The sequence below is a fragment of the Globicephala melas genome, chromosome 17 (genome assembly GCF_963455315.2).
Source record: "Globicephala melas chromosome 17, mGloMel1.2, whole genome shotgun sequence".
In the NCBI taxonomy this organism is placed as follows: Eukaryota; Metazoa; Chordata; class Mammalia; order Artiodactyla; family Delphinidae; genus Globicephala; species Globicephala melas.
In genome coordinates, this window is record NC_083330.1 from 46,644,129 (window position 1) to 46,669,235 (window position 25,107).

The following is a 25,107-nucleotide window of genomic DNA, read 5'->3' on the forward strand; positions in this document are numbered from 1 at the left end:
AAATATTTCCCAAATTAGAGAAGTGCTTCTTAAAAAGTATTCTCAGTTTTCAAAATGATACAGACCAAGGATGATAAACTGTGATCTGTGGACCAAATCCTGTCTGCTGCCTGTTTCTGTAAAGTTTTATTGGAGTATAGCCACATTTATTTCTGTATGGAATATGGCTGCTTTTGTGCTATAATGCCGGAGTTAAGTAGTTGCAACAGAGACCATATGACCCACAAAGCCAAAAATGTTTATTATTTGGCCCTTTACAGAAAAAATTAGCTGATCCCTGACATAGACCATATAAATAATGGCTGAATCATACATGTTTTAAGAAACTAAAAATATCTGCCTACAAAGTGTGTAGCTCTTCAGGTAGTTGATACTCATGTGGTCATGTTATCAGCTACCACTATTACTTCAGTAAGACAAAAGGAAAAATAGAGTTTCAACCTTTACCTTAATATCTGCAGATATATTATTCTGTGACTTCATGTAAAGGTGACATAGAAGCCTTATGTTCTTGACCTAGATGGAATTTTATGATTTCTTATATACTGCTTTAAAACTTGTTGAAGCATTTGTCATCAGCTAACTTATTTTATCTTTGCAGTATCCCTGTAAGGTGGTTAGGACATGTATGTTATTCCCTTTTTACAGATGAGCCTATTGATGTAGGGAATTTAATCTCCTGATGAGGAAAGAGTGTCTTATTCATCTTTTTTTATCCAAGCATTTATTGTAGTGCTATGCATATGATGGATTTTTAATACATGTTTTTTGGGGAAGGTGGAAGTTTGTCATTAGATTGAACTTTAGATCGTTTGTATTTAAGTTCTTTGTTCTTTCCACTACTCTTATTTATGAAAGCATAAGTTAGCTCAGAAATAGGACTTATTACATGATGTTTTAGTGGTACCAACTGAAAACATCTCTTATGACTTTCCTATACTAAAAAGAAGCGCAGTTGGACTCTCATTAACTAGCAATACCAAACCACATTAATTGAAGCCCTTTTTAGCCTTTTTCTCATGTAGAAATTAAAATAGAATTTACTAAAAAACAAAATTTTCTAAAACAAACCTGGTTGAGAAACACTGCTTTAGATAGGGACTGTAAAGCAGTTGTCAACTCAAAAATTTAACCTCAAAGATCAGTATGACCTTGGCTGACAATCCTGTGGTATGTTTGAAGATTATGAAAGAGAACAATGACTTGTCTCTTGATGAGAATTTCATGATATTTGGAAATTTGTATCATTAGCATCAGTGACTTTTCATAATAATCGTATTTAAAAGTATTCTTTTTGAAGTGTTAGGTCTTTTTTGTTTTAATTTTTGTTTTGAAATAATTTTAGGCTTACTGAAAAGTTACACAAAAAGTACGAGTCAGCCAATTTCCCCAAATGTTAATGTCTTACATCCCCACAGTTCAATTAGCAAAACCAAGAAATTAAGATTGGTACACTACTATAAGTACAGACTTTATCCCATCACCAGTCTTTCCACTAATGTTCTTTTACTGTTCTAGGATCCAGTGCAGGATCCCACATCGCATTTGATTGCCGTGTCTCCTTAGCCTGCTCACTCTGTGACTTTCTCAGTCTTCCCTTTCTTTCACGGCCTTAGTACTTTTGAGAAGGACTTTCTTGTCAATTATATTGTAGACTGCCCTTAATTTGGGCTTAACTGGTGTTTTCTCATTATTTCATTGAGATTATGCATCTTTAGCAAGAATACCACAAAACTGATATGCCCTTCTTGGTGCATCAAATCAGGGGTACATAATGTCAGTGTATCTTATTATATTACTGGTGATGTTAACCTTGATCACTTAGTTAACGTACTGTCTGCCAGTTTTCTCCACTATAAAGTTACTATTTTTTCCTTTTGTAATTAATACATGTCTTTGGGGAGATACTTTGAAATTATGTGGATATCTTGTTTCTCCTCAAACTTAATCTTCACATCTGGAAGTATTTTGATGTTGGGAACTTGGTCACAGTAATGCTATATTACTACTCTCCGTCATCCATGTTGGCTCATTTGAAGCTGTTTTTTTAGCTGTTGATTAAGAATTTTTAAACCTCGAAAATCATGAAGTCATTGTTTTTGCCAGTTGTGCGCAAAGTATAGTTTTCTAATTTTAATATACCCTTTGAAAAGCTGTGCTCACTCTGATATATCACTGATGGAGTATAAACTATTGCAACTTCATTGGAAATGATTTGTCAACTCAAAAGACTTAAAAATGCTCATGTCTTTTCTACTTGTAGCAATCTATTCAGATCTAATTGAATCTGCCCCATTCAATTAAAAATTAAATATGAAAAATTAAAATTTCATTTAAGAATTAATTATAGTAAAATGTTGGAAACTTTATTAATAAATAGATTTATTTAAACAAATTATTTTAACTCATATTTACATATGAAAATATTAAAATATTCTCAGATTATTTAATGGATAAATGTTCATAATATGCTACATGAAATATCAGGATATAGAGCTTTATACAGTATTACCTTAATTTTATTAAAAGGTACATAGTTAAATAGTATAGTGAAAAGATTAGAAATAATTACACTGTGCTAACTGACTTTCTCTAGGTGGTGGAATTAAAGGTAAGTTTTGTACTCTTCATACTCTTTTGAAGTTTGCACATTTTCTACAATGAGATTTATGTTTATAAGGTTGAAAGTGTGTAAGTGTAATCTTAAGGAATAATAAAAACTGTTGATATTTTCCCTTATCCCTTACCTGCTGTGTAAAGAATTGAGCTATTTATTTAGATGTGCATTATTGAGCCAGCAGTCTTATTTTCACTAGTGTCTCTTAGTACTACATACGCTTTTTTTAATAGAAATTTGTATCAAATAATTAAAAATTCTTTTACAGCTTATATACTTTTGATATGCGTGCACTGGACACTCCTGTAATGATACATATGGATCACGTGTCTGCGGTGCTTGATGTGGATTACTCTCCTACTGGGAAAGACTTTGTGTCTGCTAGTTTTGATAAGTCTATTCGAATCTTTCCTGTGGACAAAAGTAGAAGCAGGTATGTTACTACCGATAAACATTTGTTTTTGTTTGATTTTTTTCCTTGTCTTGATCATTTATCTTTTTTGAAAGGTTATTTGGTTGTGTGTATATGATGGAGCTCACACCCAGGTGTTGTGACTTGGGGTACCAACTTCCACTGCATCACCTATGGGTAAAACATCAGCCTACTGGGCAGTTTCTTCATTGCACAGGATATTATCTTTATATAATTTGTTTATATGAAATCTTAGTGTTTGCCTTAGAACAAAACCTTTTATTTTAGAATTATTTTTAAGTGTTTTATAGTAATTTTTTAAAATAAAGACTTTATTTTTTTCGAGGAGTTTTAGGTTTACAACAAAATTGAGAGGAAGGTAGAGAGATTTTTCATATATTCCCAGCCCCTACACATGCAGAGCCTATCCCATTATCAACATTCCTTGTGGGGTGGTACTTTTGTTACCTCACCAGAATGTAAGATGAGCCTACATCATAATCATCCCAAATCCATAGTTTACCTAGGGTTCACTCTTGGTATTATATATTTTATGGGTTTGAATAAATGTATAATGACATGTCCATCATGATACTATCATAGTATTTTCACTGCCCTAAAATATAGTAAACTTAAAATTTTTTTTAATTTGATAATGAAGAACTTAGATAAGTTTTTCCCTAATACAGTTTAAGAGCAGTTAATAACAATAATACCTTACATTTGTTATTTCTTACTTATATTTTTTATTTTTATTAATTTTTTTTGCGGTACGCGGGCCTCTCACACAGAGCCTCTTCTTTAGAGTCACACAGCTCTTTTTTTGGTCATAGCCAATCTGCTTGTCTAACTCTTTGGTATTTTTACTTGTGATAGTTGCATCTTTCTCCCCTCTAATTTGAGGAAACCATATTAATTCCTAAACCTTTTTGTATAATCATGAATTGCTAGCAAATAATTGTCAGCATTGTCATGTGTATGATTTAAAAAGTGCTTGAATTGGAATCAAAAGCATACTGAGTGAGTAGGTATTCTGGTGACTTTGATCTTCATTCCCTCATCTCCTGGGGTTGGTTCCTATATGGCTGTTACAACTAACTTGATATTCTCCAAACTGTCATGAATGGTTTGTTGGGAATTGTTCAGTCAGGCCCAAGGCAAGGCTGAGAGTTTCCATTCTTCTCACCTCTCTGGAAAATATTAAGAATCAAGAGAGTGTGGCCCTCCATCATTTTTTGGCACCAGGACCTCCAAAGGTAGTAAGTAGGACAATACTTTTCTAACATGATGTATAAACAGCCATAAAGAACAAAGGAAGAGGATGAGAAATGGGAATGTTTAGGCACCTATGATCCCAAGAGCCCTGCAGCTGAGCTCCAGCTGAATTGTTCTGCAGCCAGTGTGGGCAGTTAAATGCAAGTCTAGTTAAAAGCTCAGATTATTCCAAAACTGTATGAAGTGAGAAGTTCTTATACACCGTTTCCAGGGAATTGCCTCCTGATGTCATTTGGAGACTTTGTAATCACAATTTAATATGTGTTACTTCCTGTTGGGTTTAGTTATAAATGGTATTCCTTCTGACCTTTGTCTGCTTGAAAGCTGCTTCTGGTTTGTTTCTGTGGTCTGCTCTAGTTTCCTATCATTACAAACATCAAATAACACAGGCAATGCTTTGAATGATACGTTTTTTTGTGGTTACGCGGGCCTCTCACTGTTGTGGCCTCTCCCATTGCGGAGCACAGGCTCCGGATGCGCAGGCTCAGCGGCCATGGCTCACGGGGCCCAGCCGCTCCGCGGCATGTGGGATCTTCCCGGACCGGGGCACAAACCCGTGTCCCCTGCATCGGCAGGCGGACTCTCAACCACTGCGCCACCAGGGAAGCCCGATATGTATTTTTAAAATGTTTTCCTTTGAAAGATCTTAAAGTAGTTAAATTGTATTTTAAAAGTAAATTTTGAGTAGATTTTCAAAAAGTACAGTTAAATGAATATTTGAAGGTAAGCTTCTGTTGGGATTTCATTCAGTATTTACTTAGCAAACAAGTAAATTCAGTTGCATTCACACAGAACAATTCATTTATCTTGACTACGTATATAAAGAATTTAAGTTTTTAAATGTATTTATCCCCAAATAGTATAACTTATAATGAACTTTATGTATCTATTTTAAGTACAAGCATAAACATATCTAGAAGTTAAGAACTCTGTGTAGTTTACCATTAAGGAGGATTCTAAGTTGGTTAAGTGACTAACCATTGGATTTGTCTGGTCTAATACATGAACTAATGTAATACATGACTAGGTTATTTTTAATGGTTACCAAAGCCTAATCGAATTTCCTAATATATAAATTCAATACGTTGCTTTGGGAAAAAAGACATCTTAAATAGGTAGAGGTTATAAGAATTGAGTCTTGTAAAAGCAGAGCATTGAGAGAAGAAAAAGCAGTCAGTGTCTCATCTACTTTTCCTTTTAATAGGATGTTCTTTCTAACCATACTCTCTTTTAGAAATAAATTTCTTATGGTCTAGCTACATGGTCATTCAAGAGCTCAAAATGTATCTGTTAGAAGCAGTGTAATAGACTAGTTTTGTGAGTGTACTTCAGAGATGTTTTTATATATGTGAAATCTATTTGATTTCATCATCACATACGGGTTTTCTTTTACTGTGCAGAATTTGCTGAGCGAGTTTCCTTTCTCTCAAGTAGTCTGCATTTTGAATCACTTAATCCAGATATGGAAACTTTACTTCTCTAGAACTCTCATCCTTTTATTTTTTCTGACCTTGTCTTTTACTTGCTTTTTAATGCTCTGCTTAACACTTCCTGATATAGTATCTTCTGTGAATTCACTTAGTATGTTTCACAGCCTTCCAAATAGGTATGATATTTGACATCTTCATTTATTAAATGATCCTTATCTCATCACTTCTGTAGCCCTCCATTTCTTTTCACATATGTAAATCATCAGCTCTCACTTCAATTAATTGAGCTTTTTATTTTATTTATTTATTTATTTATTTTTGCGGTACGCGGGCCTCTCACTGCTGTGGCCTCTCCCATTGCGGAGCACAGGCTCCGGACACGCAGGCTCAGCGGCCATGGCTCACGGGCCCAGCCACTCCGCGGCATGTGGGATCCTCCCAGACCAGGGCACGAACCTGTGTCGCCTGCATAGGCAGGCGAACTCTCAACCACTGCGCCACCAGGGAAGCCCAATTGAGCTTTTTAAACAATTTGACCAAAACAGAAATCAGACATTAGGATCAACATATCAGGATGTGCTCTTAGAGTGCCATTGCATTTATTTTTCAATGAAAAGAAACCCCAAAAAAGTGTGGTGGTTGACCTTATTGTTACAAAATTACTCCAGCGTCAACATATTTTATTTGTGTTATATGCCCTCAGTTATTTTGCGATCTTTTCTGGGCATCTAGTTTTGCTTAGTTTGTTTATACTTATTTTTCTTATTGGATTATAACATCTCTGAGGGCAGGAATTTTTAATTCCCCAACACTTAGAATAGAATCTTGTTAGATTGGTCCCATAAAAATACATTTAAAGGAATTTTAATTTCTCTTTTATACTCTTTTAGGACTCAAAAATGTTATCCTGATACTTGATAGGCAGTGGTTAAAGAAAATCTGTACCAAAATCCTAAGAGTTTTAACTTAATTCCTCTTCTATAGGGAAGTCTATCACACAAAGAGAATGCAACATGTTATCTGTGTAAAATGGACTTCTGACAGCAAGTACATTATGTGTGGATCTGATGAAATGAACATTCGTCTATGGAAAGCTAATGCTTCTGAAAAGTTGGGTGTGGTAAGACCCCATTTTCTTTCATTGTCATAAAGCTAGTTTCTAGATTTATTGAATATCATTATATTATAAAGAGAATTTATTTGAAATGTGTTAGTTGTGATAAAAAACAGGGTTGTATTGAGGTTTACTTTTTTCATGTCAAAGGCACCTTCAGAGGCCTTTGTTTTTTGTTTGTTTGTTTGTTTTGTTGTTGGCCACGCCGCATGGCTTCTGGGGTCTTAGTTCCCCAACCAGGGATTGAACCTGGGCCCTTGGTAGTGAAAGCGCTGAGTCCTAACCACTGGACCGCCAGGGAATTCCCCCAGAGGCTTTTGTTAATTAAAATGTTTGATCATATTTGAGCCTTCTTGTTTTTTTGTATTCTCCTTGAGGTGGGGAGAGAAGATGTAGGGACTAGAGGCTTAGAACTTAGAACGCCCATTTCTTCTGTTAAAGGAATAGTAATCAGGCAAGTCAAAGGCTGCAAGTCTCTGTGAGGTATTTTAATATCAAAGAGACAGTGAAACACTTTAAAAAATACACAGCTTCAGGCTTTTTAAAAAGACTCAGTGAAAATATAACAAATATTACCATTGGCTAGGCTACCTCTGGGTTGTAAGTAATGGTTGATTTTTGTTTGTTCTTAATGTTTTTCTAAATGTCTCATGTTTTCATACAGGGTATTTATAACTGAAACAAATATTAAGTTTAAGAAGAAAAGGTTAAGTGTGGGTTATTTTCTACTTAGCTCTGGAAGGAAAATCAAGATATGATAAGTAGTAATTAAAGATAGTTTTATTTTAGGTTTAATGATTACTAAGTACTACACTATGCCTAGGTTTCAGTTCATCATTAAATGTTCCTCTAAATCATATCATCCTTAACAGTTGTTAGACGAAGCCTAGTTATTACGGCATCAGATGCTTTCTTTTCTGTTTCAGAAGTTACTTTTACAGAAAAAAATTTTTTTGAGTGATTCATTTAAGTGCTTTTACTATGCCTAGAGTGGTCCACAGAGCCCAGCTCCCTTGGCACTGCTCTTTTTCACTTGGTGGCATCCATCTACATTGTAGGCATGCTGCCTAAAAGGAGGTTCAGTGCTCGCAAACCTGGTATCACTAACATAACCTTGTAAAGGGTATAGTTACATTAGCAATTGGTCGCACGTCATGAAAATTTAGTTTTTTGGGGAAACATTGCTCCTAACTTTGTTGTACTGAAGCAAAACAAGCACACCATTCATTAAAATATCAAAATGCATTTTTTCAGCTTACGTCACGAGAAAAAGCAGCCACAGATTATAACCAGAGATTAAAGGAGAAATTTCAACATCATCCTCACATAAAACGTATTTCTCGTCACCGACATCTACCAAAATCTATCTACAGTCAGATTCAGGAGCAGCGCATCATGAAAGAAGCTCGTCGACGAAAGTATGTTTTGGAGCATTTGACTCTCTCAGTACCCTTTTCTAACTCCCCGCCTTGCATCTCACCAAAAACAAACAAAAAAACGTGCCTTTCAAGGGAATAGTTTATGTGCTGTTGTGCATCAGAGGTGTTTTTTTGTTTTTAATTGGGGTATAATTGATTTACAATGTTGTGTTAGTTTCAGGTGTACAGCAAAATGAATCTGTTATACACACACACACACACACACACACACACACATATCTCTATATCTATATCTCCACTCTTTTTTAGCTTCTTTTTCCATGTAGGCCATTACAGAGTATTGAGTAGAGTTCCCTGTGCTATACAGTTCGTCCTTATTAGTTATTTATTTTATATAGTAGTGTGTATGTGTCAATCCCAATCTTCCAGTTTATCCCTACCCCCCATACCCCCCTGGTAACCATAAGTTTATTTTTAACATCTGTAACACTATTTCTGATTTGTAGAAGTTCATTTGTAGCCTTTTTTTAGATTCCACATACAAGCAATATCATGATATTTGTCTTCCTCTGACTTACTTCACTCAGTATGAGAATCTCTAGGTCCATCCATGTTGCTGCATATGCCATTATTTTGTTCTTTTATGGCTGAGCAATATTCCGTTGTATATATGTACCACATCTTTATCCATTCCTCTGTCGATGGACATTTAGGTTGTTTCCATGTCCTGGCTATTGTAAATAGTGCTGCAGTGAACATTGGGGTGCATATATCTTTTTGAATTATGGTTTTCTCAGGGTATATGTCCAGGAGTGGGATTGCTGGTTCATATGGTAGCTCTAGTTTCAGTTTTTTCAAGGAACCTCCATATTGTTCTCCATAGTGGATATACCAGTTTGCATTCCCACCAACAGTGTAGGAGGGTTTCCTTTTCTCCACACCCTCTCCAGCATGCATTGTTTGTAGATTTTTTGATGATGGCCATTCTGACTGTGTGAGGAGGTATCTCATTGTAGTTTTGATTTCCATTTCTCTAATCATTAGTGATGTTGAGCATCTTTTCCTGTGCTTTTTAACCATCTGTATGTCCTCTTTGGAGAAATGTCTAGTTAGATCTTCCACCATTTTTTGATTGGGTTGTCAAAGGTGTTTTTGAATACTTCTCTGGGCCTTTTTCCTTTTCCTGATAAAAGGGGGGGCAATAGTCATCTCACATGGTGAGAATTTTCATTAACTCTCTTTGAGCATATGTTTAAAGGGCAGACAATGTCAGTGACTTATATCAAAATAAGAAAATGCTTCTGCTCATGCTAAAAAACTATTATAAATGGAGAATGTTTGTAAAAAATAATTTCCAACGTAGCTGGAACTAAGAGGTATTTTCCAGCTTAAAGACTGCGAAGAACATTTGTTAGATAAAAATTTGTCTAATATGCTTCATCATAGCATTTGGAATCTAACATTTTGGCTCTAAAGCGTAGCATTCCACCATCACCACCATTTCCCCTGTGGAATATTCTTCTCCATGCAGTCTTTGAATTCATGTGAAGTATTATAGAAATTCTAAGACAGAGTTCTTTTTTTCTTTTAATTAGACTATTCAAATGATTATTTTGTTGTCTTTGGGTAGATGTTGGGGTTGAGTCACTTTTAAATATTTTAACAACTGCAGCAGGTTTTTAAAGTTAGTAAAGGGAGCCGATAGTAAGAGAAGAAGCTAATAAATAAGTTAACAAAACTTGATTTCTAGCTGCTTTTTACCTAATCTCACTGTGAAAACTTTTTTTTTAAATAGATGGTTTTCCAGTGAAAGAAAATGCCTTGTGATTTTTCTGAGGAAGTTTTCTTTGGTTAAGATGATTTCTCGTAAACTTGCTTATATTTTGTGTATTTTGTTTTATTTCTAGGGAACTGAATCGTATCAAACATAGCAAGCCTGGATCTGTGCAGAGGGTGTCAGAGAAGAAGAAACGCGTAGTGGCAGTTGTGAAATAATATTTGGTATTCCTACCAATACTGATGTATAAGTGTTTGTTATGTTTTCATTCGTGAACTCTACAAATAAAAGTACTGGCTCTAGTATAACAACGAATGTTATAGTTGTATGTGTAGAGCTTAATCGTTGCACATTTTTGCTATCCTGAGAAATTATTTTTAAATGTGACCTGGTCAATAAGACTATCCAACATTTTATTCCTGATCTTCTTTTTTATTGCATTAAAGAATACAGTATTTACAAACTAACTTATTTTTTGCTGTTAGAAATTGCAGATATACTTTCGCTTTGATTTGTTACTTTAGACACTCTACGTTTGAATTTACATTTAAGACCAAACATCTATTTTGTTACCTTTTAATATTACTTTAGATAATTATTGCAGTGATTCTTCCTAGGATTTCATAAACACATAGAAGAATTATGTCAACTTTTTTCATTAGTATTTATTTTCTGTGCTTTATTTATATTTGGTTTTTTGAGACATTAAAGATATCAGCCCACATTTATATAACTTTTTTTTAACATCTTTTTTGGATTATAATTGCTTTACAATGATGTGTTAGTTTCTGCTTTATAACAAAGTGAATCAGTTATACATATACATATGTTCCCATATCTCTTCCCTCTTGCGTCTCCCTCCCTCCCACCCTCCCTATCCCACCCCTCTAGGTGGTCACAAGGCACCGAGCTGATCTCCCTGTGCGATGTGGCTGCTTCCCACTAGCTATCTATTTTACATTTGGTAGTGTATATATGTCCATGCCTCTCTCTCGCTTTGTCACAGCTTACCCTTCCCCCCCCCATATCCTCAAGTCCATTTTCTAGTAGGTCTGTGTCTTTATTCCCATCTTGCCCCTACGTTCTTCATGACCTTTTTTTTTTTCTTAGATTCCATATATATGTATTAGCATACAGTATTTGTCTTTCTTTTTCTGACTTACTTCACTCTGTATGACAGACTCTAGGTCCATCCACCTCACTACAAATAACTCAATTTTGTTTCTTTTTATGACTGAGTAATATTCCATTGTATATATGTGCCACATCTTCTTTATCCATTCATCTGTTGCTGGACACTTAGGTTACTTCCATGTCCTGGCTATTGCAAATAGAGCTGCAATGAACATTTTGGTACATGACTCTTTTTGAATTATGGTTTTCTCAGGATATATGCCCAGTAGTGGGATTGCTGGGTCATATGGTAGTTCAGTTTTTAGTTTTTTAAGGAACCTCCATACTGTTCTCCATAGTGGCTCTATCAATTTATATTTCCACGAACAGTGCAAGAGTCTTCCCTTTTCTCCACACCCTCTCCAGCATTTATTGTTTCTAGATTTTTTGATGATGGCCATTCTGACTGGTGTGAGATGATTATCTCATTGTAGTTTTGATTTGCATTTCTCTAATGATTAATGATGTTGAACATTCTTTCATGTGTTTGTTGGCAATCTGTATATCTTCTTTGGAGAAATGTCTGTTTAGGTCTTCTGCCCATTTTTGGATTGGGTTGTTTGTTTTTTTGATATTTAGCTGCATGAGCTGCTTGTAAATTTTGGAGATTAATCCTTTGTCAGTTGCTTCATTTGCAAATATTTTCTCCCATTCTGAGGGTTGTCTTTTCATCTTATTTATGGTTTCCTTTGCTGTGCAAAAGCTTTTAAGTCAAATTAGGTCCCATTTGTTTATTTTTGTTTTCATTTCCATTTCTCTAGGAGGTGGGTCAAAAAGGATCTTGCTGTGATTTATGTCATAAAGTGTTCTGCCTGTGTTTTCCTCTAAGAGTTTGATACTGTCTGGCCTTACATTTAGGTCTTTAATCCATTTTGACTTTATTTTTGTGTATGGTGTTAGGGAGTGTTCTAATCTCATACTTTTACATGTACCTGTCCAGTTTTCCCAGCACCACTTATTGAAGAGGCTGTCTTTTCTCCACTGTATATTCTTGCCCCCTTTATCAAAGGTAAGGGGACCATATGTGCGTGGGTTTATCTCTGGGCTTTCTATCCTGTTCCATTGGTCTATCTTTCTGTGTTTGTGCCAGTCCCATACTGTCTTGATTACTGTAGCTTTGTAGTATAGTCTGAAGTCAGGAAGCCTGATTCCTCCAGCTCCATTTTTCGTTCTCAAGATTGCTTTGGCGATTTGGGGTCTTTTGTGTTTCCATACAAATTGTGAACTTTTTTGTTCCTGTTCTGTGAAAAATGCCAGTGGTAGCTTGATAGGGATTGCATTAAATCAGTAGATTGCTTTGGGTAGTAGAGTCATTTTCACAATGTTGATTCTTCCAATCCAAGAACATGGTATATCTCTCCATCTATTTGTATCATCTTTAATTTCTTTCATCAGTGTCTTATAATTTTCTGCATACAGGTCTTTTGTCTCCTTAGGTAGGTTTAATCCTAGATATTTTATTCTTTTTGTTGCAATGGTAAATGGGAGTGTTTTCTTAATTTCACTTTCAGATTTTTCATCATGAGTGTATAGGAATGCCAGAGATTTCTGTGCATTAATTTTGTATCCTGCTACTTTACCAAATTCATTGATTAGCTCTAGTAGTTTTCTGGTAGGATCTTTAGGATTCTCTATGTATAGTATCATGTCATCTGCAAACAGTGACAGCTTTACTTCTTCTTTTCCGATTTGGATTCCTTTTATTTCTTTTTCTTCTCTGATTACTGTGGCTAAAACTTCCAAAACTATGTTGAATAGAGTGGTGAGAGTGGGCAGCCTTGTCTTTTTCCTGATCTTAGTGGAAATGCTTTCAGATTTTCACCATTGAGGACGATGTTGGCTGTTGGTTTGTCATATATGGCCTTTATTATGTTGAGGAAAGTTCCCTCTCTGCCTACTTTCTGCAGGGTTTTTATCATAAATGGGTGTTGAATTTTGTCAAAAGCTTTCTCCGTATCTATTGAGATGATCATATGGTTTTTCTCCTTCAGTTGTTAATATGGTGTATCACGTTGACTGATTTGCGTATATTGAAGGATCCTTGCATTCCTGGAATAAACCCCACTTGAGCATGGTGTATGATCTTTTTAATGTGCTGTTGGATTCTGTTTGCTAGTATTTTGTTGAGGATTTTTGCATCTGTGTTCATCAGTGATATTGGCCTGTAGTTTTCTTTCTTTGTGACATCGTTGTCTGGTTTTCGTATCAGGGTGATGGTGGCCTTGTAGAATGAGTTTGGGAGTGTTCCTCCCTCTGCTATATTTTGGAAGAGTTTGAGAAGGATACGTGTTAGCTCTTTTCTAAATGTTTGATACATTCACCTGTGAAGCCATCTGGTCCTGGGCTTTTGTTTGTTGGAAGATTTTTTTTTTTTTTAATATTTATTTATTTATTATTTATTTTTGGTTGCATTGGGTCTTGTGCTGAGCGTGGGCTTTCTCTAGTTGTGGCGAGTGGGGGCTACTCTTTGTTGCGGTGCGTAGGCCTCTCATTGCGGTGGCTTCTCTTGCTGTGGAGCACGGGCTCTAGGAGCATGGGTTTCAGTTGTTGTGGCACATGGACTCAGTAGTTGTGGCTCGCGGGCTCTAGAGCGCAGGCTCAGAAGTTGTGGCACACGGGCTTAGTTGCTCCGCGGTATGTGGGATCTTCCCAGACCAGGGCTCGAACCCGTGTTCCCTGCATTGGCAGGTGGGTTCCCAACCACTGCGCCACCAGGGAAGCCCTGTTGGAAGATTCTTAATCACAGTTTCAATTTCATTCCTTGTGATTGGTCTCTTCATATTTTCTGTTTCTTCCTGATTCAGTCTTGGCAGGTTGTGCATTTCTAAGAATTTGTCCATTTCTTCCAGGTTGTCCATTTTATTGGCAGAGAGTTGCTTGTAGTAATCTCTCATGATCCTTTGTATCTCTTCAGTGTCAGTTGTTACTTCTCCTTTTTCATTTCTAAATCTATTGATTTGAGTCTTCTCCCTTTTTTTCTTGATGAGTCTGGCTAATGGTTTATCAATTTTGTTTATCTTCTCAAAGAACCAGCTTTTAGTTTTATTGATCTTTGCTATCATTTCCTGCATTTCTTTTTCATTTATTTCTGATCTGATGTTTATGATTTCTTTCCTTCTGCTAACTTTGGGGTTTTTTTGTTCTTTCTCTAATTGCTTTAGGTACAAGGTTAAGTTGTTTATTCGAGATGTTTCCTGTTTCTTAAGGTAGGATTGTATTGCTCTAAACTTCCCTCTTAGAACTGCTTTTTCTGCATCCCACAGGTTTTGGGTCGTTGTGTCTCCATTGTCATTTGTTTCTAGGTATTTTTTGATTTCCTCTCTTTGATTTCTTCAGTGATCACTTCATTATTAAGTAGTGTATTGTTTAGCCTCCATGTGTGTGTAGTTTTTACAGATGTTTTCCTGTAATTGATATGTAGTCTCATAGCATTGTGGTCAGAAAAGATACTTGATACAATTTCAATTTTCTTAAATATACCAAGGCTTGATTTGTGACCCAAGATATGATCTATCCTGGAGAATGTTCCATGAGCACTTGAGAAAAATGTGTATCCTGTTGTTTTTGGATGGAATGTCCTATAAATATCAATTAAGTCCATCTTGTTTAATGTATCATTTAAAGCTTGTGTTTCCTCATTAATTTTCTTTTTGGATGATCTGTCCATTGGTGAAAGTGGGGTGTTAAAGTTCCCTACTATGAAAGTGTTTCTCTCAATTTCCCCTTTTATGCCTGTTAGTATTTGCCTTATGTATTGAGGTGCTCCTATGTTGGGTCCATAAATATTTACAATTGTTATATCTTCTTCTTGGATCGATCCCTTGATCGTTATGTAGTGTCCTTCTTTGTCTCTTCTAATAGTCTTTATTTTAAAGTCTATTTTGTCTGATATGAGAATTGCTACTCTAGCTTTCTTTTGATTTCCATTTGCATGGAATATCTTTTTCCATCCCCTTACTTTCAGTCTGTATGTGTCTCTAGGTCTGAAGTGGGTCTCTTGTAGACAGCATATTTATGGGTCTTGTTTTTGTATCCATTCAGCCTGTCTGTGTCTTTTGGTTGGGAGCATTTAGTCCATTTACATTTAAGGTAATTATCGATATGTATGTTCCTATTCCCATTTTCTTAATTGTTTTGGATTTGTTATTGTAGGTCTTTTCCTTCTCTGTGTTTCTTGCCTAGAGAAGTTCCTTTAGCATTTGTTGTAAAGCTGGTTTGGTGGTGCTGAACTCTCTCAGGTTTTGCTTGTCTGTAAAGGTTTTAATTTCTCCATCAAATCTGCATGAGATCCTTGCTGGGTAGAGTAATCTTGGTTGTAGGTTTCTCTCCTTCATCCCTTTAAATGTGTCCTGCCACTCCCTTCTGGCTTGCAGAGTTTCTGCTGACAGATCAGCTCTTAACCTTATGGGGATTCCCTTGTGTGTTATTTGTTGTTTTTCCCTTGCTGCTTTTAATATGTTTTCTTTGTATTTAATTTTTGACAGTTTGACTAATATGTGTCTTGGCATATTTCTCCTTGAATTTATCCTGTATGGGACTCTCTGTGCTTCCTGGACTTGACTAATTATTTCCTTTCCCATATTAGGGAAGTTTTCAACTATAATCTCTTCAAATATTTTCTCAGTTCCTTTCTTTTTCTCTTCGTCTTCTGGAACCCCTATAATTCGAATGTTGGTGCGTTTATTGTTGTCCCAGAGGTCTCTGAGACTGTCCTCAGTTCTTTTCATTCTTTTTTCTTTATTCTGCTCTGCAGTAGTTATTTCCAGTATTTTATCTTCCAGGTCACTTATCCGTTCTTCTGCCTCAGTTATTCTGCTATTGATCCCATCTAGAGTATTTTTAATTTCATTTATTGTGTTGTTCATCGTTGTTTGTTTCATCTTTAGTTCTTCTAGGTCCTTGTTAAATGTTTCTTGCATTTTGTCTATTCTATTTCCAAGATTTTGGATCATCTTTACTATCATTATTCTGAATTCTTTTTCAGGTAGACTGCCTATTTCCTCTTCATTTCTTAGGTCTGGTGGGTTTTTACCTTGCTTCTTCATCTGCTGTGTGTTTTTCTGTCTTCTCATTTTGCTTATCTTACTGTGTTTGGGGTCTCCTTTTCTAGGGCTGCAGGTTCGTAGTTCCTGTTGTTTTTGGTGTCTGTCCCCAGTCACTAAGGTTGGTTCAGTGGGTTGTGTAGGCTTCCTGGTGGAGGAGACTAGTGCCTGTGTTTTAGTGGATGAGGCTGGATCTTGTCTTTCTGGTGGGCAGGTCCACCTCTGGTGGTGTGTTTTGGGGTGTCTGTGGCCTTATTATGATTTTAGGCAGCCTCTCTGCTAATGACTTGGGTTGTGTTCCTGTCTTGCTGGTTGTTTGGCATAGGGTGTCCAGCACTGTAGCTTGTTGGTCGTTGAGTGAAGCTGGGTCTTGGCTTTGAGATGGAGATCTGTGGGAGATTTTTGCCGTTTGATATTACGTGGAGCTTTGAGGCCTCTTGTGGACCAGTGTCCTGAAGTTGGCTCTCCCATCTCAGAGGCACAGCACTGACTCCTGGCTGCAGCACCAAGAGCCTTTCATTCACATGGCTTTTGTGCCGCCCTAGTCTAGAAGCTTATGTATAACTTTTATAAACAATAATTTATAACATATGGTCAAGTCAAGATAATAAAACATCCTTTTTCTCAGCATTGTGACTTTGATCCATTTCTGCTAAATAATTTCACTTTAATCTCACTGAATTGTAAATAGTTCTGTGTACAAAGGTTCGTTTTTTTTTAGTCATCAGTTTAATAAACTGTATTATAAATACATATAAGTCTAATTTTTAGGAAATTATAAGTTAAAAAGAAATTAAAAATCCAAAGCAAAAATATGTTGTTTAAGAATTCATATATTTAGGGACATCCCTGGCTGTCCAGTGGTTAAGACTCTTTGCTCCCAATGCAGGGGGCAAGGATTCAATCCCTGGTTGGGGAGCTAATATCCTGCATGCTGCATAGCACAGCCCCCAAAAAACAACATATATTTGTAGTAAAAATATTATAATATGCACAATGATGATAAAGATCAAAATCTGGAGAGTGGGAGAAGGGTACAGTCAGAGTGGGATACACAGGAGATTTCAACTCATTTAATAAGGTTTGTTTTTATATATATAAATTTATTTTATTTTTGGTTGTTTTGGGTCTTCATGGCTGCACGCAGGCCTTCTCTAGTTGGCGTTGAGCAGGGGCTACTCTTCGTTGCGGTGCACTGGTTTCTCCCTGGGGTGGCTTCTCTTGTTGCAGAGCACAGGCTCTAGGTGCGTGGGCTTCAGTGGTTGTGGCACGTGGGCTCAGTAGTTGTGTCACGCGGGCTCTAGAGCACAGGCTCAGTAGTTGTGGCGCACAGGCTTAGTTGCTCCGCGACATGTGGGATCTTCCCTGGACCAGGGCTCGAACCCGTGTCCCCTACATTGACAGGTGGATTCTTAACCACTGCACCACAAGGGAAGTCCCGATAAGGTTTCTTTTTTAAGCTGTGTGTTCATTCTGTTGTTTTTTATGCTTTCTTGGATATCTTAAATATTTCGTCATGTTTTTCTCAAGGCTGATAATATCACCCATTTCCCTTTTAATCCTTAGGAGCTATTGTAGGCCTCGAATTACTTGATTGACAAGGTGAACAAAGTTCTCTGGGGCATCTGTACTGCTCTTAGTTTGGGTGTGGTTTCAAAGAAATAATGCAAATACTGGTCTGTAAATCTGAGCTTCTGTATCAGTTTGATTCCATCAAGAAGCAGATGCCTATGGAAGATATGTCGCGAGAGATTCATTGGAGGGAAGTGTCTTTGAAGCATAAAGAGGAGGTGCGGGAGGAGGCAGGCGGAGCCTTCCATCTGTACTGTAGGCTTGACTCCTGGGACAGGAGAGCAGGAAGGAAGGAGCACCGGCTAGGAAGAGCCTCAGACTGCAGTGCAGTTCTGAAAAGGGTTGGGCCAGGCTGTTGGGGTGTCCTCGAGCGCACGCTGCTTGTCAGAAGAGTCCCATATTGTGCAAGAGCGGGCCAGCACTGGTACCCTCTCTGCGCTCAGTCAGTGGCAGGGAGCAGCCCTGGGGAAGCCTGGCCTTGCAGCGAATGCGGCGGTGAATCCAGAGCGGTGGTGGCCAGGACCCCTCAGCGGGGACTCAGTCAGCTATGCTTCCTGCAGCCAATTCTCTTGAAGGAATTCTGAACGGAGCATTCCTATAGCTGCACCCCTTGCACCCCACAGACCCACTTCTTGCAGGATTGGGGAGCAACTCCGTGATTTCTATGTACTTTGCTTAAGGAGGAGTTGAGTTGGATCATCAGTATCCCCTGTCACTGAAGGGCCACATCTAGTATTCATCCTGTCTTCCATCATCCATTTTAAATGTTCCTCATCCACAGTTGTCACCTTAGCAGGTTTTGGTGGCTTACCTAATGGTGTGACCTAAACCTTCATTCCTGAGGGGTTCCAACCTTTGCTAATCACACCCTTATCAGGCTGGGGTTGTTACACATATCCATTTACAACTGCAGTGGAGCGAGGGAATACCAGTAGGCACCAAATGGGTCACCTGTGTTCTACACATAGTTCTCCCATCCCCCTGACTCCCGCTGAGCAACATCAGTGACTCCTGCCAGAAGGGTGACTGCTCTTCTAGCTTGCTGGTCCCTGGACATAGGAAGTCCAAAGTACCTTGGTGACAGTAATGGCATGTAGTTCAGTAGGACTTTTGCTGTGTACCCTAGTAAGAGTGTACCCGCTTTGGTGACCAATTCTTGCAACCCTGAAGAGCCCAGAGTTTTAGGAATGGTAAGCAGAGTCCTCCAGTGGGTCACTGGAAGTGATGGTAATTGGAGCCATCACTTGTATCCGAGAGATTTGATGCATATACTGCATCCTGAAGCGTGGTACCCCATCCTTTCAGCATGTTGCCTCTGAGCTGGTGCTTACGTTGTGTCTTCAGTAGGCCACTCCAGTGATCTGTGAGACTGCAGATTGTGTTTATGTGATATGATCAGTGGGTCCTGTGGTTGGGCCCACTCTCACTCCTTTGCTGAAATAGATCCCCTGGATAAAAACTGTTTTGGGGTGGGATTCATGCCTGTGAATTAGGCATTCTATTAACACCCAAATAGTGGTGCTGGCTGAGACTTTGTAGCTCTGGTATCTGGCGATATCAGAATAGGTATCCCTGTGAAGTTGAATTGCTGGCCTTTCTAGAATCAAAAGGATCCAGTGTAGTCTGGATGACACTAAGTGGTCTGTTGTTCTCCTAAAGGTGAAGCACCATATCGGCATAGCATTAGTCTCTGTTGCCGACAGATCGGACAGTCAGAAACAATAGCTAGATCAGCTTTGGTAAGTGGGAGTTCATCTGTTGGGCTCAATCATAGCCTCTATCTTTGCCACAAGCAATTCTATCCATGTGCCCATTTTGCCTCTTCTAGGGTGGCCAGTGTCAAATGATGGGATCATTTTATCTACTTGGTTGTTGATGAAAGTGCCTCTTCTATGGTGGATGCCCATACCCTCACCAGAGGGCCAGCCATTGACCACTGCCCAGGAATCTCACCTAAGGCCACTTCTACATAAAACTATGAGCAGGTACCTTGCTCCCACATTTTCTTTCACTACTGTCTTTCAAGGCCCACCCCTTTATATGTCTCTAATGCAGCCATGGTCCGTTTGTGTCTCACACGCACAATTTGAGCCAAGCCAACCCACTGGTATTGGGCATCATCCTCCTTCAGCTGGTTGTACCCCACCTCCCCATATGGCCGTAGGTACAAATGGGGAAAACAGCATTAATGCAACTGTGATTGACGTGTAGGTCTGAGCTACCTGCTCATTCATCTTACTTGTACCCTCTGGTCTTGCTTAAGCTCAATCACATACATACCACTTTTGTCTTCTGAGGGGCTGCTGCTGAGTTCATACAACTTTATATATCTTGGTGGGTCTGACTAAACTCATAACAGGCAGTTCTGGACACACGGTTACTTGGCGTTCACGGTCAAGCATGCTGTGTCTACCAGAGCTCAGCAACATTTTAGGAGCTATTTCTCAAATGGCTTAATTCGCTGCAGATGACACGGCTTTGCTCTGGAATCCTAGAGTCTTGTGTTGTGATTCTGCTGCTGGGGCTTGTCATAAACTCCACACTGCATCCCTCCCACCAGTGATGCTTCCTATACTGGAAGGTCTGCTGGATCTTATGGCCCAAGTTTCAGGGTTGCTTGCACCACAGCCTCCTGCAGCACTGTTTCCTGCCCTGGGCCCCATGCAAAGCTGGTAGGCTTCCATGTTACCCAACATATGAGCCAGAGCATAAGTACTCCTAGGTGTGGAGTATGTTACCTGCATAACTCAAAGGGGCCTGCCAGGCACAGTGCTTCCTTCCAATGCAATATTTTGGAAGCGATACCATGGCATGCCCCTGATCGCTAGACCTCTAAAAAGTCACTGAAGTGGCAGATTGCTGAACTTTCATAGGATTAATTTTTCACCCTCTTGACTGCATATGTCTTACCGAGGCTTCAAGGGTACTAGTCACTTCTGGCTTGTCCTGTCCAATCAGCAGAATGTCATCAATGTAATGGATACATGTAATGTTCTGTGGGATGTCCAGTCAGTCCAGATCTCTCTGGACTATGAGAGAGTGCAGGAGAGTTAACAGCCCAAGGGCAGAATTAAATGAATAGTATTCATTCCATGTGAATGTGAACTGTTGCTGGTCCTCTTTTTAAATTGAAATAGAAAATGCATTTGCCAGATCAATAACCGCATACCATGTACCTGAGGCCTAGCAACACGTTTGCTCTAGCAACGGTACTATGTCCATCACAGCAGTTGTGAGTGGGCCTGCTTGCATTGACATTACAGTCATTCTCCAGAATCCACCTGATTTGTGCAGGGGTCAGACTGACAAATTAAACAGAGATATGAAAGAAACCACACCTGCTCCTCTTCCTGCTCCCCCGCCCCCATATTTTAAGTCCTTAATGATGGCACTAATCTTCCCTATCCTCCCCACCCCCAGTGCAGTATTGTTTTTTATTTGCTAGATTTACCTTGGTTGGGAGGATGGGGTGAAATTTAAGAAGTTTTTTTACTTGTTTTTCCTTACCCTCTTACCTTACAGGGCAAGGATTCAATGTGGTGTTTACTCCAACTACATCATTCCCATTTATGCATTTGGGAACTGAGGAAACGACAACTGGGTAAGTCCTTGGACTTATAACTTACCCAGTCTATAAGTTAGACTTTAGATAGATCTTCATTTATTAAATGGCCCTCATGAGCTTCCATTCTAACAGGGTCATGATGACTCTTTAGGTCTTTGGGAATCAAACTCTGGGTCCAAAAGTCCTTGCAATATCTAGCTATTCCCCCTTTCTCACAGTTCCCTGAGTAAACGGTCATAGGTCCTTTTGAGAAACCACTGTTGCGCATACTTGCTGTGGTTTTGCAAGGTCCTTCCTCCTAGGGACCCAGCCACCTCTCTAGTCAGTGGTTCCAGATATGAAAGCCGGCTCAGGTCTGGTAACTGAGCAAGAGCTTGCGCTTGTTACTTTGACTACACTTGGCCCCCCTACTCCTACAGTCTTGCCTTTTTCTGGTTGTAGGCATCAAGGAGTACCCTCACTGGATGCCCATCTGTTTTGCCTAAAGGACACCATGCTTTGTTTTCACAGTTCCCTGCAGATTAAGACTATTTGGCTGTCCCTCAGCCTTGCTGATCATTACAGCCTCCTGGCTTCTAATGGTGAAGCACCACCCCCTGACCTCTATTACTGGTATATATTTGGGGGCAAAGGTATGGTCACCGTAGATTTTAATGAGCCCAGCTCTGGCCTGCAGAGGAGAGCCAGCAGTGAACATTTTGGTGATGTTAGTGCTCCTCTCACCAGCACATTCTTGTTGACCTTGGTGAATGGTGTGTCTTCTAGGCTTTCCCATGGAACATAATCGGTTTTAGCCTAACATAATAATATATGCATCCAGCATGCCAACTTCCTTCAGCTCTTCATTTCTTTGTTTATAGGCTACCAAAGCAACACAGGTGTTTCCACTTTGCTCAACATTGGCTATCACTTTCTCTAGGCTTCTAAGAGCCACACTTGTTTGCCCCATCTCCTGAGTCCTTGCCAGGGTGGTAAATCCCATGAATTAAGAAAGTGCCCCCAGTTGAATGCATTCTTCCTTTTTCAGTGTTATGTTCCTGCCCCCTTGATCAAGCCCCCTTAGAATCCAATCCCAGCAGCACTCCCCTGGCTCCTGCCAGTGTACACATGGCTCCTTTGATGTGTAAACTCTTTCCTCTCTTGTCAAGGCCAACATATCCCCAGACAAGAAATGCTGGAATTTAACTTTAGTTATTGGGCTGGCAGCATGCAGTGTAGATGGGGAGAGCTCCATACCTGCTGCGTTGCAAGGGAGAAGCCTCTGCAGTATCTTCCCATATGGGGAAGTGCTAGCCCTTGGGTGGACCACCTCTCCAAGTTCTAGGGATTCAGGGAGGTTTGCAGTGCCCCAATCCTTGGGACATCCTTAGAGATCTCCCACCCCATATTTCAAAATCCTATGTTTTCTCTACCAGAGCCCTGTCCTCAGCATAACAGACCTACACTGGCTGAGCATTTAAATGTCTCAGGAGCTCTACAACTCTCATTATCAAATCCTTTGTCTGCTTCTCAGCTTTGTCTGCACTTTTACTGCAGCAGCTGAGGGCCTCTTTGGAAGCTAGCAAAGCCTCTAGTCTCTGGCTCTCACACTTACATTTAATTGTTAATGGCCCTCTTTGTTGCTCTGCAGGGCACCAATGCAATTTAATTACCAGTGACTCTGCAATCCTTACAGGCTTTTTGCCCCTCCTATCTTTCAGATGCTTGAATCATCACACCTGCAATGGTAGTTTCCTTCATCAGGATATTTTTCTAGGTCATCACCACTGAAATCTTCAGCAATTGGGCCAGAGGATAGTTCTTATCAGCCAGGCAGTGAGTGAGCCTATTTCCAAACTCCATCTTACTGGCTATGTGTTTTCTTTAATCACTCTCAGTATCACCTGGGTCTGTTCAGGTTCTCTGAGAAACAGACACCAATCAGGGTTAGACAAGCAAGAGATTTATCGGAGGGAACTGTGTGTGAAGGATAAAGGGGAGGGAACAGGAGTAGGCGGCAAGAGCCTTCCACCTGTGTTGAAGGCTTGACACCTGTGACAGGAGGTGGAAAGAAGGTCTGAGTAGGAAGCGCCTCAGACTGCAATGCAGCTCTAGGAGGCCTTTAGCCAAGCCAGTGGGGAGTCCTTGAGACAGAGTTGCCTGTCAGAGAAGCCCTGAGCCCCTTGATGACAGGCCAGCACTAAGACCCCTGCTGTGCTAAGTCACTGGCTGGGAACAGCCCAGGAAAGTGTAGCTCGACAGGAGCCTGGTGGTGGATCCAGAGGCTTTGCAGCTGGGGTTCTTAGGAAACGACGCTCCCCACTGCCAGTTCTCTTGAAGGAGATCTGAGTGGCACATTTCCTGTGGCTGCTACAGCCACCCACTTTCATTCCCATTGTCATTATGATTTCATACCGATTCGTATTTCTGTATAGGAGATCTCAGATCACTGTTTAGTGCACAGTAATTTTTTTACTTATCCTGAAATTAATGTAAGTGAAAGTGCAGTTCATTTGTAAGGTGCTATTTAAATATTTGTCTTAAGTGATATTCACTTAAGTGATATTAATTTAATATTGGTTTTAAGTGAAAGTAACTGTTACATGATTGGGAGTGACCATGGGAGAGAAAGCAGCCAAGCTCAACACTTAGCACTTGGCATATAGTGGGTGCTCAGTAAGTGTTTGTTGACATAAAATAAAACCCAGACTTGGGTCCCTGGCAGAATATTTGCTTATGATTTTAGTTATGTATTTTCATGACTTAGCTCTTTTTCCTTAATGCCTTTGTCCTCCATAAGCCAAGGAATGCAGAATGTCCCTATGTAAGGAGAATGCTGCCTTAAAATATATTTTGTCCTGAAATAGTAAAAAAAAAAAAAAAAAATTGTCCACATGAATGAATAAAAAAATGTGGCTCAATTTTTTGATGGTTCTAATAATAAAAATTAGATTTGATACAACAAAAAGTTGATTAAATTAATTGAACTATGCATTATAGCTGGTTACATTCTTTTTTTTAATCAATGTAAGTTGTGTTTTAACATTTTATTTATTTCTTTATTTTATTTTTTGGCTACACCGTGTGTTAGTTGCGGCACGCAGGATCTTTCGTTGCGGTACGTGGGCTTCTCTCTAGTGTGGCGCACAAGCTCAGTAGTTGTGGTGCGCGGGCTTAGTTGCCACGTGGCATGTGGGATCTTAGTTCCCCGACCAGGGATCGAACCCGTGTCCCCTGCATTGGAAGGTGGATTCTTTACCACTGGACCACCAGGGAAGTCCCTGGTTAAACTCATTTTGATGAAAATATTCAAGGTATTTTTTGTCACCCATACCACACCTCAATTTGAATAAATTAATTGAAATAATTGATTAAAATTATTGAAAATATATCCATATACCAAAATTCAATCACATATTTAAAGTTAGGCCAAATAGATGTTTACAGGATACCTTTCTGATGTTATTGTTCTGTTGAAGAGTAATCACAGTAACTGAAACAGGACCCAGCCGTTACTCTTAAGGGACAGGGGATGAGAGTGCATATATCCGGTCATGTAGTTAAAAAACAAAGCCCCAGTTTTCCCTTTTGCTTGATTTCTTTTTAACTGTGCTATATTTTTTCTTAAATTTTACAAAACATAAAGGAGGACCACAGATTTTTTTGCTTATTGAAGGTGATGGGCAAGGGTATTCAGTGATGGAAACCCTAGTACTAGTACAGTGTTCTGGCCTATCCACAAGCCATTTGATCACTTTTGAAAATTTCCATG

General features: G+C 39.0%; 1 protein-coding gene across 2 annotated transcripts in view; it reads left to right on the forward strand.

Moving 5' to 3' along the window:
- The window catches only part of DCAF13 (DDB1 and CUL4 associated factor 13), a 35,646-nt gene extending 14,254 nt beyond the window's left edge, over window positions 1–21,392 (forward strand). The window contains exons 8-13 of one of the 2 annotated variants that reach the window (XR_009559615.1): window positions 2,886–3,050; window positions 6,719–6,854; window positions 8,103–8,266; window positions 10,135–10,228; window positions 19,620–19,776; window positions 21,314–21,392. Coding sequence is in view for 1 of the 2 variants with exons in the window: in XM_030863068.3 (XP_030718928.2) it covers window positions 2,886–3,050; window positions 6,719–6,854; window positions 8,103–8,266; window positions 10,135–10,222 (553 nt within the window). In the remaining variant the exon portion in view is untranslated. Of the gene's footprint in view, window positions 1–2,885; window positions 3,051–6,718; window positions 6,855–8,102; window positions 8,267–10,134; window positions 10,582–19,619; window positions 19,777–21,313 lie in introns of those variants that run through there. The other variant, XM_030863068.3, reaches the window with a different exon arrangement.
- Window positions 21,393–25,107: the final 3,715 nt, after the last annotated feature.